Source organism: Odocoileus virginianus, chromosome 27, assembly GCF_023699985.2.
Source record: "Odocoileus virginianus isolate 20LAN1187 ecotype Illinois chromosome 27, Ovbor_1.2, whole genome shotgun sequence".
Classification (NCBI taxonomy): Eukaryota; Metazoa; Chordata; class Mammalia; order Artiodactyla; family Cervidae; genus Odocoileus; species Odocoileus virginianus.
Window position 1 is genome coordinate 5,992,538 of NC_069700.1, and position 17,342 is coordinate 6,009,879.

Here is a 17,342-nt window from a genome sequence, read left to right on the forward strand (position 1 = left end):
GAAAGTGAAACATTTTTGCATTGTTTTCTGATACAAGCAAAAGTTTTAAAATATACAAGGCATTAAACAAGCTTGTTCATAGCCTGTACCATTAACAAAGAGTTTCTCTGCTTTACCAGAAAAGAAAAACTGTCAAAAGGTGCACATTTTTAATAGTTGCAGAACCAAACTTTAACCTACACTGTCAGTAGTCTCTCCCCAGGCCTGTCACTCTTTCAGCCACGGGTCCCTCTGGATCTTAGGGACAATTATGGATCCATTCGTGTGTTGCTGGTACCTTTTCCAGGTGACCAACTCCAAGCATATTTAGTAAAAGTTGAATTAATTACAATTGCATCTTAATTTAAATACAGTAAGAACTCATTACAGTAAGAATGTGTTACTTATTTTAGATTTACCAACATGGTGTGAATGTCCATTTTGCACATATATGTGTTTTTATTTTGAAGCAGCTGAAAAACTACTATTTATTTCTGAATGTGTAGTTTTTATGAAATTACGAGCTCGGGTAACAGTGACATTGGGGAAGGCATAATGGAAGGTGTCTGAGAACCTGAGATCCTGTTCTAAGCAACACATGCCCCCCACCCATCAAGGCTTGTGACGAGAGGTGTCCTGGCTGGGGGGTGCAGCCCTTGCTGAAAACTGCTCTCTGTCTGTGGGTTCAAGCCCTGGGTTTGCTGTCCAGCATGGGGCTGTGAACCAGTGCGTCTGGGCAAGGCAGCATTTTTCATTTTTAATAGGAAAGGACAGAAATTAGTGTATGGGTAAGTTGGTTTCTGAATTATGTATACACATAATATATATATACACACACATGTGTAATTGGTTGGAATGTAAAAATACATTCCTTGCTCTGGGTCATAGTGAAAAAAATGATAAATGTTGCTTTTAAATACTAGTAAATTGTCTTACCTGGACCAATTAAGAGCATATAATAAATGAGTACTTTCTCTGTAGCTTTGGAGCGTGTCTTTTTTTTTGGATGGGTTAAACAATTTTATTTTATTTTATTTTTTCTCTTAAAATGTTTTTATTTTTTTTTTTCCATTTATTTTTATTAATTGGAGGCTAATTACTTTACAATATTGTAGTGTTTTTTGCCCTACATTGACATGAATCAGCCATGGATTTACATGTATTCCCCATCCCGATCCCCCCCTCCCACCTCCCTCTCCACCCGATCCCTCTGGGTCTTCCCAGTGCACCAGCCCCGAGCACTTGTCTCATGCATCCAACCTGGGCTGGTGATCTGTTTCACCCTAGATAATATACATGTTTTGATGCTGTTCTCTTGAAACATCCCACCCTCGCCTTCTCCCACAGAGTCCAAAATGGAGAATGTCTTTAAAACATCATATTTTACCAGGAGAATCATAAAACAGAGTTTAAATATAAACAGGACTTTTTCTAAAAAGTAAGGCAAGAGCTTATAATGACTGTTATAAACTCTGTCCTTAAAGATTGTAATTACCTATTGAATTAGAGCTCCAGGTAAAGGCATTTAAGTAAATGCCTATACCTAACACAGTAGATACCCCAAATCTACTGATGTAAATTGAGGTCATTTTTGCAAGAATTTGTCATGTTAAAGTACAAATAGAAGGTGGCCAAACTTCAATATACTAAACAGAAACTGTTCTTTAAATACGTGTTAAGTCATGAGCTTTTGCTGCCTGGAGCCCCAGTTAATCCTATTAATAAAAAGTTGTTTTATTATGTAATATCAAATTATGTATGCACAAACTCTTACACATAGTCATTACTGCTATGAATATATATCAGTACAATATATACATATATGTTATTTATGGTTCTTAAGTTTAGGCAAACTGCTGGCATAGAAATAATAGTGCTTTTCATTTTTATGTTTCTCAAAGACTGTGTATTTAATACTTATTTACATTTTGAATATCTCCAATGTACTCTCCAATATACTTAGTTTTATTTATTTTTGAAACAGTGCATTGTGCTTTTGTCATGTATATTAATATAAATTTCAGTCATACATTTGGAATTCTCCTTTTGAAGTAAAAGTACTGCTAAATACAGAATCTACTTTCTGCATTTATTAAGGGCTTTTTTTTTTCCCATTACTGTTTTGTTTTACTCATCATTTCATGAGAAATAACTAAAAGCTTGCAAATGAGAAAACAATTGTCTTATTTCCAAAGACTGTCTCTTCTCCCCTCAAATCTTACTCTGGATCTGATAACCAGCAGGGAGCAAACAGGCCGTTGCTGTGGGGATGAAGATGGAGTTGTGATAAACCATGACTTGTTTCTTTCATTCTCATGCTCCCCATCTGCCTTGATAAGGCAGGCTGGATGGATCAATATGCAACGGAAAGAAGTTGGCTCAGTGAATGGAAGGTGCTTTGAGTTTCTGGCTTTTCTGGCAAGGCTGGCGGAGGAAGAGGCAGGTGGCAGCGGAGGTTGAAGGGCCTGTGGTGGGGAGGATGCCATCTTCTGTGGCTAGCAATGATGGTTAGTATCAGTGACCATTGGGAGCTGATAGTGGATACTGGGAGGTTATAAGTGGCTGAAATACCAATATTTTGAAAGCATTTAAACTGTGCTCCAGTGGACTAGCTGAAATGTTACATCATTATGGTTACGGTATTCATTTCAGTATAGAATAGCACCAGGAATTTTGTTACCTTTTACCAGTTAGTGTTTAGACCACTGTATTAAACTTAGAATTGGTTTCTGTCAATCTTCAACTATGTATATCCCTATAGAAATTTAAATTAATTGTTACTAACATAGAACATGTGCTTATTTACCAAGTCCAGTTGTGCTCAAAGCTCAGATGGGAGGGCTGCAGCTCTGGGAGGCAGCCGCCCCAACTCTTTCTTAGCCGTTGCTTCTTTCAGAACTGTGCTCATCTAAAAGTGATGATTGCAGAAGTGCTGTATATTTGTTGCTGTTTTTCAGTTGCTCAGTTGTGTCTGGCTCTTTTGCGACCCCATGGACTGTAACCTGCCGGCCTCCTCTGTCCATGGGATTCTCCAGGCAAGAGTATTAGAGTGGGTTGCCATGCCCTCCTCCAGGGGATCTCCCCAACCCAGGGATCGAACCGAGTCTCCTGCATTGCAGGTGGATTCTTTACTTCTGAGCCACGGGGGAAGCCCTTAGTTTTTGTTCAGTGCCTCTTTAATTGAGCATTCCACCCTCACACTTCATGGGTAGTTATTCTGTAACCAACGGTTGGCAGAAGTATCATGTTGCTGCACTTCAGCCCATCATTTATTTTTCATCCTTTTATTTCTTCCATGTTTGACTTAGGTCTTAGGCCATCTATGAACTTAGCTTAGACTTATTTCTAAGCCAGTTGGCATTTGTTGAAACTCACCAGTGAAATTTGTGTGTCTTCATAAAAAAAGAATTATTTTTATGTACTTTGAATAGGGAGTTAAACATTTAAAAATATGGATCAGTTTTTAAAATGCACTAATTATTTGCATTGTGGAAACAATTGGAAGTAGCCCTTATGACTAAGACTTAATTAAAATTATAATTTTAAAAGGACTCTATTATTACTTTAACAGTTTAAACATGTTTGTTTCATAAATAATTCATTCAACAAATATTTATTACTATGTGTCAGGTACCATTTATAAGCAATATATTTGTTTTGTTGTCTTCTTATTTGTGTATGATGAATTAATTTTATACTTTTTTTGTTTTTTTTAGATAAAATTGAAGAAGCACAGAAAGAACTAAATGGGGCAGAAGTGTCAAAAAAAGGTAAGTTAAAATCAACCCCAGTATAGGCTTTATTCTTGCAGGGATTCCTGTATAAATACCTTATTATTGCAGCCTTTCTAAATGAATCAATTTAGGTAAATTGATTTAGGTAAATTTTAGGTAAAATTGATACCTAAAAGTTGATGGACTTTGCTTTATGTGCATAGCATAATATGCACTTTGTTTTAAGTGCATAGCATGTTCTGTGACTATTTCCCAGGTGTTACCTGTTTTGCTGCGGGGAGTATGACAGCTTGTTGCAAATCTTCTGAAAATCCTATTTGGGAGACTGTCACATAGCCATAAATGGGGCCAGTATAATGGGTACTGATGGCTGTGTTCACGTATATGTGTGCTTCTGTGTGCTTGAGTGGCAGAGTATTTTTTTTTTTTTTTTTGATGTGACAAAAGCCTAAGACAACCAAAATAACACAAATACTAGTCAGTGTAGGAATAGTTGTCTCAGTTGTAGTACCTTCATATTTGGGGATATTATGCGGCTTTTTAAAAAATGTTAATTATTTCAGTTGACTGTGATGGTTTGTTGCAGTGGTGAGAGATGGGGCAGAGGAAGTTGATTCACTTTTATTTATCTGGATCTGTATTCTTTCCTTAGTTTTTATGGGTAAATTTTGCATAAGGAATAAAAAGCTTACAAGCAAAAAGCGGTTTTCATCACAGAAAGCATACTGATTATTTTCTCAGCTAATATGAAAAAGACGTTTGATGTACAACAGTCTGTGGAATGGAAGGAAGACAGGAAGGTGTATAGAGTTCCAGCACACTCTAATGTTAATGGGTAAAATTGATTAAAAGGATGTAAGATTCTTTTTGTGGCATTTAGATTTCATAATTTAGTTTTGCTTTGTTCTTGTTACATCTTATTACCGCAGGATATTTTGGCAGAAAAATTTAGCCATGTAGGATTCCAGTGGAAAGTCTTTTTCTTTTTTTTTAATCTAAGTAGATTCCTAACTGGGCTTTCCCTGTGGCTCAGTGGTAAAGAATCTATCTTCGATGCAAGAGACGCAGGAGAACTCTGGTTCGATCCCTGGGTTGGGAAGATGCCCTGGAGAAGGGCATGGCAACCCGCTCCAGTATTCTTGCCTGGGAAATCGCATGGACAGGACCCCTGACAGTCCATGGGGTCACAAAGAGTCAGACACGACTGAAGCGACTTAGCAGCAGTAGCAGATTCCTAAGTAGATATCTTTGGTGGAAATAATTTCAGGTTGCCCACATTCTCTCTCCCTTGGCCCAGCCTGGGCAGCCTCCAGGGCTGTTTGGGGTTGGTCTGGGTAGCTTCACTGTGATGTGCAGACATCTTAAAAGTATCTCCCCTCTTTATCTGCTCCCCTCTCCACTTTCCATGGGATTTCTGGAAGGCCCATATCAAACATGACCCTTCAGTGGCACTCTTGCCAAAACACAATCTAAGAAGAGTTGAGACGTCACCACAGCCAGGCCACCCCTTTGAAGGGTTGAATGAAGATCCCTTCCGCACTCTGCTGAAATCCTAAAGCATTTGAGACACTCGGGCTGTAAGAACCTAAGAGTTTAAACTTTGTCATGGTCAATCTTTTCCATGTCTAGTAACGGTTCAAAGCTGCTTCAGTTAGCAATATAAATATGTTCTTGTCTTACTTTTCCTTCTTTCCTACCCCTGTGGCAAAGAGCTTTAAAAACAGTGAACTAAGTGTCTGATAGGAAGGAGGAAATGGAACAGAGGTTCTAGAAAAAGAAATAGGATAATGAGGTTGAAATAATCCAGTGGGCTGCATTTGGCAGGCTACATTTATTTAAGACCCAGGATGAATACCAAGCAAGCATTGTTCTGTGCAGTTCACTGCCCAGTGTTACTACTCAGCTTTCAGTTTTACATATGCATTCTGGGCAAATTAAAAATAAAGTCGTTTTGCTCCAAAATATAATTGAGGAATAATATCAGTTTGTCCTTGACAACATGAGATAAACTTTTTGAGTAACAAAGGTCTTTGAGATTCCTCAGATCTTTGCTTGCTGAGCTGTCTTGTTTGATGAAAAGAAATCCGTTTTTTTCTTTTGTAGAATATAGTTTAGAAATTTGGAGTTATTTATTGTTTTTATTGATTTATGGGTCATTTAGAAAAAGATTGTTTTTTTCACTACTTCTTCCAGCTTTTGGTGATTTCCCCCTGAAAATTTAACTTTGTCTACATCTGCCTTTTTTTCTTTGCTACTTTGTTCTAAGGCTTTGTGTCAGTTGAAGATGCTATAGTCCTTAACCCATTGGAGGTTCTTTCTCCCTCTTCTTTTTCTTACCAGTAGTAACCATTAGTTACAAGTAACTAATTTATCTTCAGAAGCATTTAGCATACTGGTAGGCTCTTAAAGAAAACAAACCTTGCTTATCGGTAGATTTTAAAAGATATCTTTCCTGTTTTCTAACATTTTAAGGAAAGATTAATCTGTGCAGTACAGTATGATGACAGAGAAACTGACTGTTCATTATATACCAATAGAATAAAGCAGTGAACTAAATTATGGTAGCCCATTTCTTTTATTCTTTCTCTCTGTTTATGAATGAAAATCAGATGGATTGAATTTTATTTGTTTTGGTTTTGACCAATTTGGGGATAAATATAGAAAGCAGCATTCATCAGTTCTCTATAATGTCCTTGTTTTCCTTAATAGTGCTATATACGTGGTTTTAATATCCTTGTGCTTGACACTTTCTAAAATCATTGCGTGAGATTTAAATAAAATAAATAGTGAATGTCACAGATGTAGTGAGAATATGCATAAAGTGAACTGGGAAGAAATAAATTTGTCAGTTAATTAGGAGAGCTTTTATGTGCTGATTCATGTATAAACTTTGATTTTAATACTTTGTTTTAAATTTTTATCACACAATATTTGACTCCTAAAATAATCCATGTAAGTATATGTAATATATATTATTACAAATATATGCAATGTCATATATTATTGTGTATATATTTTATATGTGTGTAACATGCATTATCACATATTTAATACATAGTACTTATATTAGTATAGGTAATATATATTGTTATAACATCTTGACAATAGCATGGTAATCTTTGATTCCAAAAGCCAATTTAAGAACTGGCACATTGCTAATATATACTGTGGTATCAACCTATATACTAGTCTTCATTTCATCCCAGTATCTGCTTGGTAGAAAGTCTTAACTTTGTGTCATCATCTGCATTTCCTCTTTGAAAAAATGTATTAACTTCTTTTGCCACATTTTTCTTTTTTTTTCTTTTTTTTTCATTTATTTTTATTAGTTGGAGGCTAATTACATCATTGCAGTGGTTTTTGTCATACACTGAAATGAATTAGCCATGGATTTACATGTATTCCCCATCCCGGTCCCCCCTCCCACCTCCCTCTCCACCTGATCCCTCTGGGTCTTCCCAGTGCACCAGGCCCAAGCACCTGTCTCATGCACCCAACCTGGGCTGGTGATCTGTTTCACCCTAGATAATATACATGTTTTGATGCTGTTCTCTTGAAACATCCCACCATCGCCTTCTCCCAGAGTCCAATAGTCTGTTCTATACATCTGAGTCTCTTTTTCTGTTTTGCATATACGGTTATCGTTACCATCTTTCTAAATTCCATATATATGTGTTAGTATACTGTAATGGTCTTTATCTTTCTGGCTTACTTTGCTGTGTATAATGGACTCCAGTTTCATCCATCTCATTAGAACTGATTCAAATGAATTCTTTTTAATGGCTGAGTAATATTCCATGGTGTATATGTACCACAGCTTCCTCATCCATTCGTCTGCTGATGGGCATCTAGGTTGCTTCCATGTCCTGGCTATTATAAACAGTGCTGCGATGAACATTAGGGTGCAGGTGTCTCTTTCAGATCTGGTTTCCTCGGTGTGTATGCCCAGAAGTGGGATTGCTGGGTCATATGGCAGTTCTATTTCCAGCTTTTTAAGAAATCTCCACACTGTTTTCCATAGTGGCTGTACTAATTTGCATTCCCACCAACAGTGTAAGAGGGTTCCCTTTTCTCCACACCCTCTCCAACATTTATTGCTTGTAGACTTTTGGATAGCAGCCATCCTGACTGGCATATGATGGTACCTCATTGTGGTTTTGATTTGCATTTCTCTGATAATGAGTGATGTTGAGCATCTTTTCATGTGTTTGTTAGCCATCTGTATGTCTTCCTTGGAGAAATGTCTGTTGAGTTCTTTGGCCCATTTTTTGATTGGGTCATTTATTTTTCTGGAGTTGAGCTGGAGGAGTTGCTTGTATATTTTTGAGATTAATCCTTTGTCTGTTGCTTCGTTTGCTATTATTTTCTCCCAATCTGAGGGCTGTCTTTTCACCTTGCTTATAGTTTCCTTTGTTGTGCAAAAGCTTTTAAGTTTCATTAGGTCCCATTTGTTTATTTTTGCTTTTATTTCTAATATTTTGGGATGTGGGTCATAGAGGATCCTGCTGTGATTTATGTTGGAGAGTGTTTTGCCTATGTTCTCCTGTAGGAGTTTTATAGTTTCTGGTCTTACATTTAGATCTTTAATCCATTTTGAGTTTATTTTTGCGTATGGTGTTAGAAACTGTTCTAGTTTCATTCTTTTACAGGTAGTTGACCAGTTTTCCCAGCACCACTTGTTAAAGAGGTTGTCTTTTTTCCATTGTATATCCTTGCCTCCTTTGTCGAAGATAAGGTGAGCATAGGTTCGTGGATTTATCTCTGGGCTTTCTATTTTGTTCCACTGGTCTATATTTCTGTCTTTGTGCCAGTACCATACTGTCTTGATGACTGTGGCTTTGTAGTATAGTCTGAAGTCAGGCAGATTGATTCCTCCAGTTCCATTCTTCTTTCTCAGGATTACTTTGGCTATTCGAGGTTTTTTGTATTTCCATACAAATTGTGAAATTATTTGTTCTAGTTCTGTGAAAAATACCGTTGGTAGTTTGATAGGGATTGCATTGAATCTATAGATTGCTTTGGGTAGTATAGCCATTTTGACAATATTGATTCTTCCAATCCATGAACACGGTATATTTCTCCATCTGTTTGTGTCCTCTTTGATTTCTTTCATCAGTGTTTTATAGTTTTCTATGTATAGGTCTTTTGTTTCTTTAGGTAGATATACTCCTAAGTATTTTATTCTTTTTGTTGCAATGGTGAATGGTATCGTTTCCTTAATTTCTCTTTCTGTTTTCTCATTGTTAGTGTACAGGAATGCAAGAGATTTCTGTGTGTTAATTTTATATCCTGCAACTTTACTGTATTTGTTGATTAGCTCTAGTAATTTTCTGGTAGAGTCTTTAGGGTTTTCTATGTAGAGGATCATGTCATCTGCAAACAGAGAGAGTTTCACTTCTTCTTTTCCTATCTGGATTCCTTTTACTTCTTTTTCTGCCCTGATTGCTGTGGCCAAAACTTCCAAAACTATGTTGAATAGTAGTGGTGAGAGTGGGCACCCTTGTCTTGTTCCTGATTTCAGGGGAAATGCTTTCAATTTTTCACCATTGAGGGTGATGCTTGCTATGGGTTTGTCATATATAGCTTTTATTATGTTGAGGTGTGTTCCTTCTATTCCTGCTTTCTGGAGAGTTTTAATCATAAATGGATGTTGAATTTTGTCAAAGGCTTTTTCTGCATCTATTGAGATAATCATATGGTTTTTATCTTTCAATTTGTTAATGTGGTGTATTACATTGATTGATTTGCGGATATTAAAGAATCCTTGCATTCCTGGGATAAAGCCCACTTGGTCATGGTGTATGATTTTTTTAATATGTTGTTGGATTCTGTTTGCTAGAATTTTGTTAAGGATTTTTGCATCTATGTTCATCAGTGATATTGGCCTGTAGTTTTCTTTTTTTGTGGCATCTTTGTCTGGTTTTGGAATTAGGGTGATGGTGGCCTCATAGAATGAGTTTGGAAGTTTACCTTCTTCTGCAATTTTCTGGAAGAGTTTGAGTAAGATAGGTGTTAGCTCTTCTCTAAATTTTTGGTAGAATTCAGCTGTGAAGCCATCTGGTCCTGGGCTTTTGTTTGCTGGAAGATTTCTGATTACAGTTTCGATTTCCTTGCTTGTGATGGTTTTGTTAAGATCTTCTATTTCTTCCTGGTTCAGTTTTGGAAAGTTATACTTCTCTAAGAACTTGTCCATTTCTTCCAAGTTGTCCATTTTATTGGCATAGAGCTGCTGGTAGTAGTCTCTTATGATCCTTTGTATTTCAGTGTTGTCTGTTGTGATTTCTCCATTTTTGTTTCTAATTTTGTTAATCTGGTTCTTCTCCCTTTGTTTCTTAATGAGTCTTGCTAATGGTTTGTCAATTTTGTTTATTTTTTCAAAAAACCAGCTTTTAGCTTTGTTGATTTTTGCTATGGTCTCTTTAGTTTCTTTTGCATTTATTTCTGCCCTAATTTTTAAGATTTCTTTCCTTCTACTAACCCTGGGGTTCTTCATTTCTTCCTCCTCTAGTTGCTTTAGGTGTAGAGTTAGGTTATTTATTTGACTTTTTTCTTGTTTCTTGAGGTAGGCCTGTAATGCTATGAATCTTCCCCTTAGCACTGCTTTTACAGTGTCCCATAGGTTTTGGGTTGTTGTGTTTTCATTTTCATTCATTTCTATGCATATTTTGATTTCTTTTTTGATTTCTTCTATGATTTGTTGGTTATTCAGAAGCGTGTTGTTTAGCCTCCATATGTTTGAATTTTTAATAATTTTTTTCCTGTAATTGAGATCTAATCTTACTGCACTGTGGTCAGAAAAGATGACTGGAATGATTTCAATCTTTCTGAATTTACCAAGACTAGATTTATGGCCCAGGATGTGATCTATTCTGGAGAAGGTTCCGTGTGCACTTGAGAAAAAGGTGAAGTTGATTGTTTTGGGGTGAAACGTCCTATAGATGTCAATTAGGTCTAGCTGGTCCATTGTGTCCTTTAAAGTTTGTGTTTCCTTGTTCATTTTCTGTTTAGTTGATCTATCCATAGTTGTGAGTGGGGTATAAAAGTCTCCTACTATTATTGTGTTACTATTAATTTCCTCTTTCATGCTCATTAGCGTTTGCCTTACATATTGCGGTGCTCCTATGTTGGGTGCATATATATTTATAATTGTTATATCTTCTTCTTGGATTGATCCTTTGATCATTATGTAGTGTCCATCTTTGTCTCTTTTCACAGCCTTTATTTGAAAGTCTATTTTATCTGATATGAGTATTGCGACTCCTGCTTTCTTTTGGTCTCCGTTTGCGTGGAATACTTTTTTCCAGCCCTTCACTTTTAGTCTGTATGTGTCCCTTGCTTTGAGGTGGGTCTCTTGTAGACAACATATATAGTGGTCTTGCTTTTGTATCCATTCAGCCAGCCTTTGTCTTTTGGTTGGGGCATTCAACCCATTTACATTTAAGGTAATTATTGATAGGTATGGTCCTGTTGCCATTTATTTTGTTGTTTTGGGTTCACATTTATACCACCTTTCTGTGTTTCCTGTCTAGAGAAGATCCTTTAGTATTTGTTGAAGAGCTGGTTTGGTGGTGCTGAATTCTCTCAGCTTTTGCTTGTCTGTAAAGCTTTTGAGTTCTCCTTCATATCTGAATGAGATCCTTGCTGGGTAGAGTAATCTAGGTTGTAGGTTATTCTCTTTCATTACTCTAAGTATGTCCTGCCATTCCCTTCTGGCCTGAAGGGTCTCTATTGATAGATCAGCTGTTATCCTTATGGGAATCCCTTTGTGTGTTATTTGTTGTTTCTCCCTTGCTGCTTTTAATATTTGTTCTTTGTGTTTGATCTTTGTTAATTTGATTAATATGTGTCTTGGGGTGTTTCGCCTTGGGTTTATCCTGTTTGGGACTCTCTGGGTTTCTTGGACTTGGGTGGCTATTTCCTTCCCCATTTTAGGGAAGTTTTCAGCTATTATCTCCTCGAGTATCTTCTCATGGCCTTTCTTTTTGTCTTCTTCTTCTGGGACTCCTATGATTCGAATGTTGGGGCGTTTCACATTGTCCCAGAGGTCTCTGAGGTTGTCCTCATTTCTTTTGATTCTTTTTCCTTTTTTCCTGTCTGCTTCATTTATTTCCACCATTTTATCTTCTAACTCACTTATCCTATCTTCTGTCTCTGTTATTCTACTCATGGTTCCCTCCAGAGTGTTTTTGATCTCATTTATTTCATTATTAATTTTTAATTGACTTTTTAAAATTTCTTCTAGGTCCTTGTTAAACATTTCTTGCATCTTCTCAATCTTTGTCTCCAGGCTATTTATTTGTAACTCCATTTTGTTTTCAAGATTTTGGATCATTTTTATTATCATTATTCTAAATTCTTTTTCAGGTAGATTCCCTATTTCCTCCTCTTTTGTTTGACTTGGTGGGCTTTTTTCATGTTCCTTTAGCTGTTGGGTATTTCTCTGCCTTTTCATCTTGTTTAGATTGCTGTGTCTGGAGTGGGCTTTCTATATTCTTGTGGTCTGAGGTCCCTTTTTATTGTGGAGGTTTCACCCAGTGGGTGGGGTTGGACGATTGGTTTGTCAAGGTTTCCTGGTTATGGAAGCTTGTGTCAGCGTTCTGGTGTGTGGAATTGGATTTCTTCTCTCTGGAGTGCAATGGAGTGTCCAGTAATGAGTTTTGCGATGGGTCTATGTGTTAGGTGTGACTTTGGACAGCCTGTATGTTGACACTCAGGTCTATGTTCCTGCGTTGCTAAAGAATTTGCGTGGTATGTCTTGTACTGGAGCTTATTGGCTCTTGGGTGGTGGTTGGTTTTGATGTAGGTATGGAAGCTTTTGGATGGTCTCTTATTCCTTAATGTTCCGTGTAGTCAGGAGTTTTCTGGTTTTCTCAGGATTTGGGCTTAAGTCTCCTGCCTCTGGATTTCAGTTTTATTCTTCCAATAGTCTGAAGACTTCTCCAACTACACAGCACTGATAATAAAACTTCTAGGTTAATGGTGAAAAGATTCTCCACCATGAGAGACAACCAGAGAGGTTCACAGAGTTACATGAAGAATAGGAGAGGGAGGAAGGAGATAGAGGTGAGCAGGAGGAGAAAAAGGGGACTCAAGAGGAGAGAGACAGATCTACACAGTTATCTGTTCCCAAAGTGTTCTCCGTAGCCCAGACACACACAAAGATTCACAGAGTTGGATTGGGAAGAGAAGGGGAAAGGAGGAAATAGAGGTGTTCTGAGGTAGAAAACAGAGAGTCAAAAGTGGGAGAGTAATCACCACACTCCTGAATAGAAATGGGAACTGAATATTGGATTCTTAAATGACCAAAATTTATATCACATACTACTGAAAAACAAAGATTAAAAATCTAGTGTAGAGGTTAGACTCTTTGAAATACAATATTTAAAAACAAAAACAAAAACACACAAAAAAATTTAGAAATGTATATGAAGTTCGATTTAAAAATAGGGTTTCTCTCTTTTTTTTTGGCAAGGTTATAGTGAAATGAAAATGAAAATTAAGGAATAATAGAGGAGTATTAGAGGACTTTAAAAGGAAATAGGAGAGAAAAACAAGAAAAAGAAAAAAAAAAATTTTTTTCCCTAATTAAAAAAATCGTAAAAATATATGAAAATGAAAGTTGTGGAGTAATGGGGGAGTAATAGGGAATTTTAAAAGAAAATAAAAGATAAAAAAAAAATTTTTAAAAAAAAGGAAAGAAAACAAATTAAAAAAAAAAAAAATATATATATATATATATATATCTATATCTAGGAATTTCTCTGGAGCTGTTGCGGTCAGCGTAGGTTCAGCTCAATTTCAGATAGCTCCTCTTTCCAGCTTACACTTCTCGGTATCTGTAGGCCCCTTCCGGTGCAGTCGGTGTTACCTTCAGGGATTTTAATCTGTTGCACCGGTCCTTTCTGGAGCGGTTCCCTTTGTTTATTTGGCTTCTGTTTGCCGTCTCTTTGGTGTCTAATTTCTGCCCTGACACAGGCGGGCGGAGGTGATCTCTTATTTAGGTTCTCTAGTTCAGTTCAGTCCTGCTACGGGGAGGGCGGGGCGCTGCAGACAGATACCGCTCTGTGTGGATAGCGCTCACCGTGTTCCGGCCACACTGGGTTTGCCCCGCTCACGGGTGTCAGTGCTTTCCCCGTCTACACTGCTCAGGCTCCCGGCTGCTCTATATGGAGCGGGCCCTGCGTTGAGTGCGGTTCCAGTTTTCGGGTACTCCACAAAAGCGCAGATTCGGTTGCGCCTGCGTTTTGTGCCTTCCCCGGCCTGAGCGGTTCAGGCAGCCAGAGGCTTGGGCGCACTCTCCCTGGATGCGGCGCGCCTTTTCCCTCCGCGGCGAGCGGCCCAGGCAGCCCAGAGGCTTGGGCGCACTCTCCCCAGATGCGGTGCGCTTTTTCCCTCCGCGGCGAGCGGCTCAGGCAGCCAGAGGCTTGGGCGCACTCTCCCCGGGTACGGCGCGCTTTTTCCCTCCGCGGCCCCAGCGCGCGCCGCCAGTCGGGTCTCAGGAAGTCTTTAGATAGGAACCGGGGGCCTGTTTGCCGTGTGGGAGGGGGTGGCTTCTCAGGGGCTGAGTTTGCCCCTTTCCCCTCCCCCCTGCCTCCTACCTCCAGCGGGGATGGGCCGGCTCTTCTCTGGAGTTTCTCAGTCCCTTTGTTTTGCGAACCACTGGCAGTGTGTTCGGGCCGGTTAATTTTGTCCCTTGCTATCCCACAGTTTAAATAAGAGTTCCCTCCGACCGCTCCCAGGGTCTTCGGGCCGGACCTCACCCTAAGCAATACCTCCCGCTCCTCTCCGTTCCGCCCCCGCTTGTTGCTGGCGGTTGCGGGCGTCTGGGGTACTTTTCTGCTGGGAGTTGCTTTTAGGCACGTAATCTGTGGGCCTTGTTTAATTTTTCCTCCCAGTTAGAATGCCGAAAACTTCCCCCAGTCCCGCCAGTGCGAGGGTTTCCTGGTGATTGGAAACTTCCTCTATTAAGACTCCCTTCCCGGGACGGGTCTCCGTCCGTAGCTCTTTTGACTCCCTTTTTATCTTTTATATTTTGTTCTACCTCCCTTCGAAGACAATGGGCTGCTTCTCTGGGCGCCTGATGTCCTCTGCTAGCGATCAGAAGTTGTTTTGTGAAATTTGCTCAGCATTCAAATGTTCTTTCGATGAATTTGTAGGAGAGAAAGTGGTCTCCCCGTCCTGTTCCTCTGCCATCTTGGCTCCTCTGCCCCATTTTTAAATTAGGTTGTTTGGGGTTTTTTATTTGATGCTGAGTTATATGAGCTCATATATAGCTCATATGATGTCTGGTTATATGAGCTATTTATATATGTTGGTTAGTCCCTCATAGGTCACATCATTTGCATATATTTTCTCCCATTCAGTAGATTGTCTTTTCTTTTTGTCAGTGGTTCCCTTTGCTGTGCAAAAACTTTCAAGTTTAATTAGGTCCCATTTGCTTGTTTTTACTTTTATTTCCTTTACTTTAGGAAATGGAGCCAAAAAAAAAAATACTGCTGTGATTTATGAAAAAACATATTTTGCTTCTTTTCCTCTAGGAGTTTTGTAGTATCCAGTTCTACATTTAGGTCTTTAATCCAGTTTGAGTTTATTTTTGTGTATAGTATTAGGGAATGTTTTAATTTCACTCTTCTACATGTAGCTGTCAAGTTTTCTCAGCACCACTTATTGAGGAAACTTTTTTCCCCAGTGTATATTCTTGCCTCCTTTGTCAGAGATTAATTGTCAATGTATTTAATAAAAGTACTCCAGCTTTCTTTTTTCCTCTTCAGTCAGGTATTTTTCTTATAATTTATCCACTTTATTAGCATTTAAGTTTATTGGCAAAAAGTCATTCATGGTATTCTTTCTCTCGCTGCTGTGGGATCTGTAGTTGTGTCTCCATTTTCTCACTATTCATTTATGCCTTTTCTCTCTACGTTGAGTAGTCTTGCCAAAGGTTTGTCTGTTCCATTCCCCTTTTACTGTAACTTCTGAGTTTCTTGATACCGTCATGTATAATACTTCCATTTCATTACATTTTGCTCTGCGTTATCTTTTCTTCTTCTTTGGGCTTATTCTGTTATCCAGTTTCTTAAGTTGGTAACTGGGCTTATTTTTAAGTCTTTATTCTTCTCTACTAAAATCACTTGAAGTTATTAATTTCCTTATAAACTTTGCTTTAGCTGTACTAAACATAGTTTCATATTTGCTACTTCGATTAATTTTTGTGCTGTTTTCTTCTTTGACTCCCTCAATAGAATTTTTTTTCCCTCAGGGATGGTTGGGGATTTTGTTTTTTTTTTTTTTTTTTGTTAGTGATTTCTGACTTAATTGCACTGTTATATTAATTGCCTTTTGAAATTAGTTTGTATTTCTAAAATAATTTGCTCTCTGTTTCTGAATACAGTTAATCAAAAGTTTCAGGGAATGGTGTATAAAAATGCTCCTAGATTTTATATTAGAAATTTAAGAGTTCAGCATTTTACAGAAAAATTCATCATTTTACAAAGATGGGAAAGCTGAAGTTGAAAGCTGTTAAATAACTGTATCCCAGGGACTGCAACATAGGATGAGGAATTTTCAAGTTTGTGTTATTCTACTGTTATTCTGCATTGTAACTGGATGAGAGTTGTGTTCTAGTGATAATTGAATTGATAATAGTTGTTTAGTCACTCAGTTTTGTCCGACTCTTTGCGACCGCCATGGACTGCAGCATGCCAGGCTTCCTTGTCCTTTACCATCTCCCAGAGCTTGCTCAAACTAATGTCCATTGAGCTGGTGATGCCATCCAACCATCTCATCCTCTGTTGTCCCTTTCTCCTGCTTTCTGTCTTTCCCAGCATCAGGGTCTTTTCTAATGCATTGGCTCTTCATATCATGTGGCCAAAGTTTTGGAGCTTCAGTTTCAGCATCAGTCCTTCCAGTGAATATTCAGGGTTGATTTCCATTAGGATTGACTGGCTTGATCTTGCAGTTTAAGGGACTCTCAAGAATCTTCTCCAACACCACAGCTCAAAAGCATCAATTCTTTGGCACTCAGCCTTCTTTATGGTCCAACTCTCACATCCATGGATGACTACTGGAAAAACCATAGCTTTGATATATGGACTTTTGTAGGCAAAGTAATTTCTCTGCTTTTTAATACACTGTCTAGGTTTGTCATAGCTTTTTTTTCTGAGGAGCAAGCAACTCTGTGCTATTCTACTGTTATTCTGCATTGTAAGGGGATGAGAGCTGTGTTCTAGTGATAGTTGAATCTATAGTAGTTACTCCTGTTCTAAATTAAGACTTTGAGTGAAGAGATCCCCTTTTCAAAAAAAATATTGTAATGATTCAGGAAAAAGTAGGAGTCCAACAATAGGTATAGAAAAGAGTGGAGATTCTAGGTCAGTTTGCATTGAGATTTTTCATATTATTATGTCTCAAACAGCAAAATCCTAAAATCACCACCATAATATCTATAGTTTCCTTTTAGCAGCTCTCATTCTGAAATTATATACTCTAGTCACCAGAAAGTTTTTTATTTAAAAAAAAAATTCTGTTTGTCATCTGTTTTACCATGTATGTGAGAATAATTAGTCCTAAGCATATAAGTCATTTATGGCTTAAGAAATACAGTAAGCAACTTACCCTGCTGAAATAACCCTA

At 38.0% G+C, this 17,342-nt stretch overlaps 1 protein-coding gene across 6 annotated transcripts in view; it reads left to right on the plus strand.

The window, feature by feature from the left end:
- HIVEP1 (HIVEP zinc finger 1) overlaps window positions 1-17,342 on the plus strand; it is a 139,555-nt gene that overhangs the window by 71,019 nt on the left and 51,194 nt on the right. For all 6 annotated transcript variants that reach the window (XM_070457036.1, XM_070457034.1, XM_070457039.1 and 3 more), the window contains exon 3: window positions 3,696-3,749. In XM_070457036.1, the coding sequence (XP_070313137.1) occupies window positions 3,696-3,749 (54 nt within the window). The remainder of the gene's footprint in view (window positions 1-3,695; window positions 3,750-17,342) is intronic.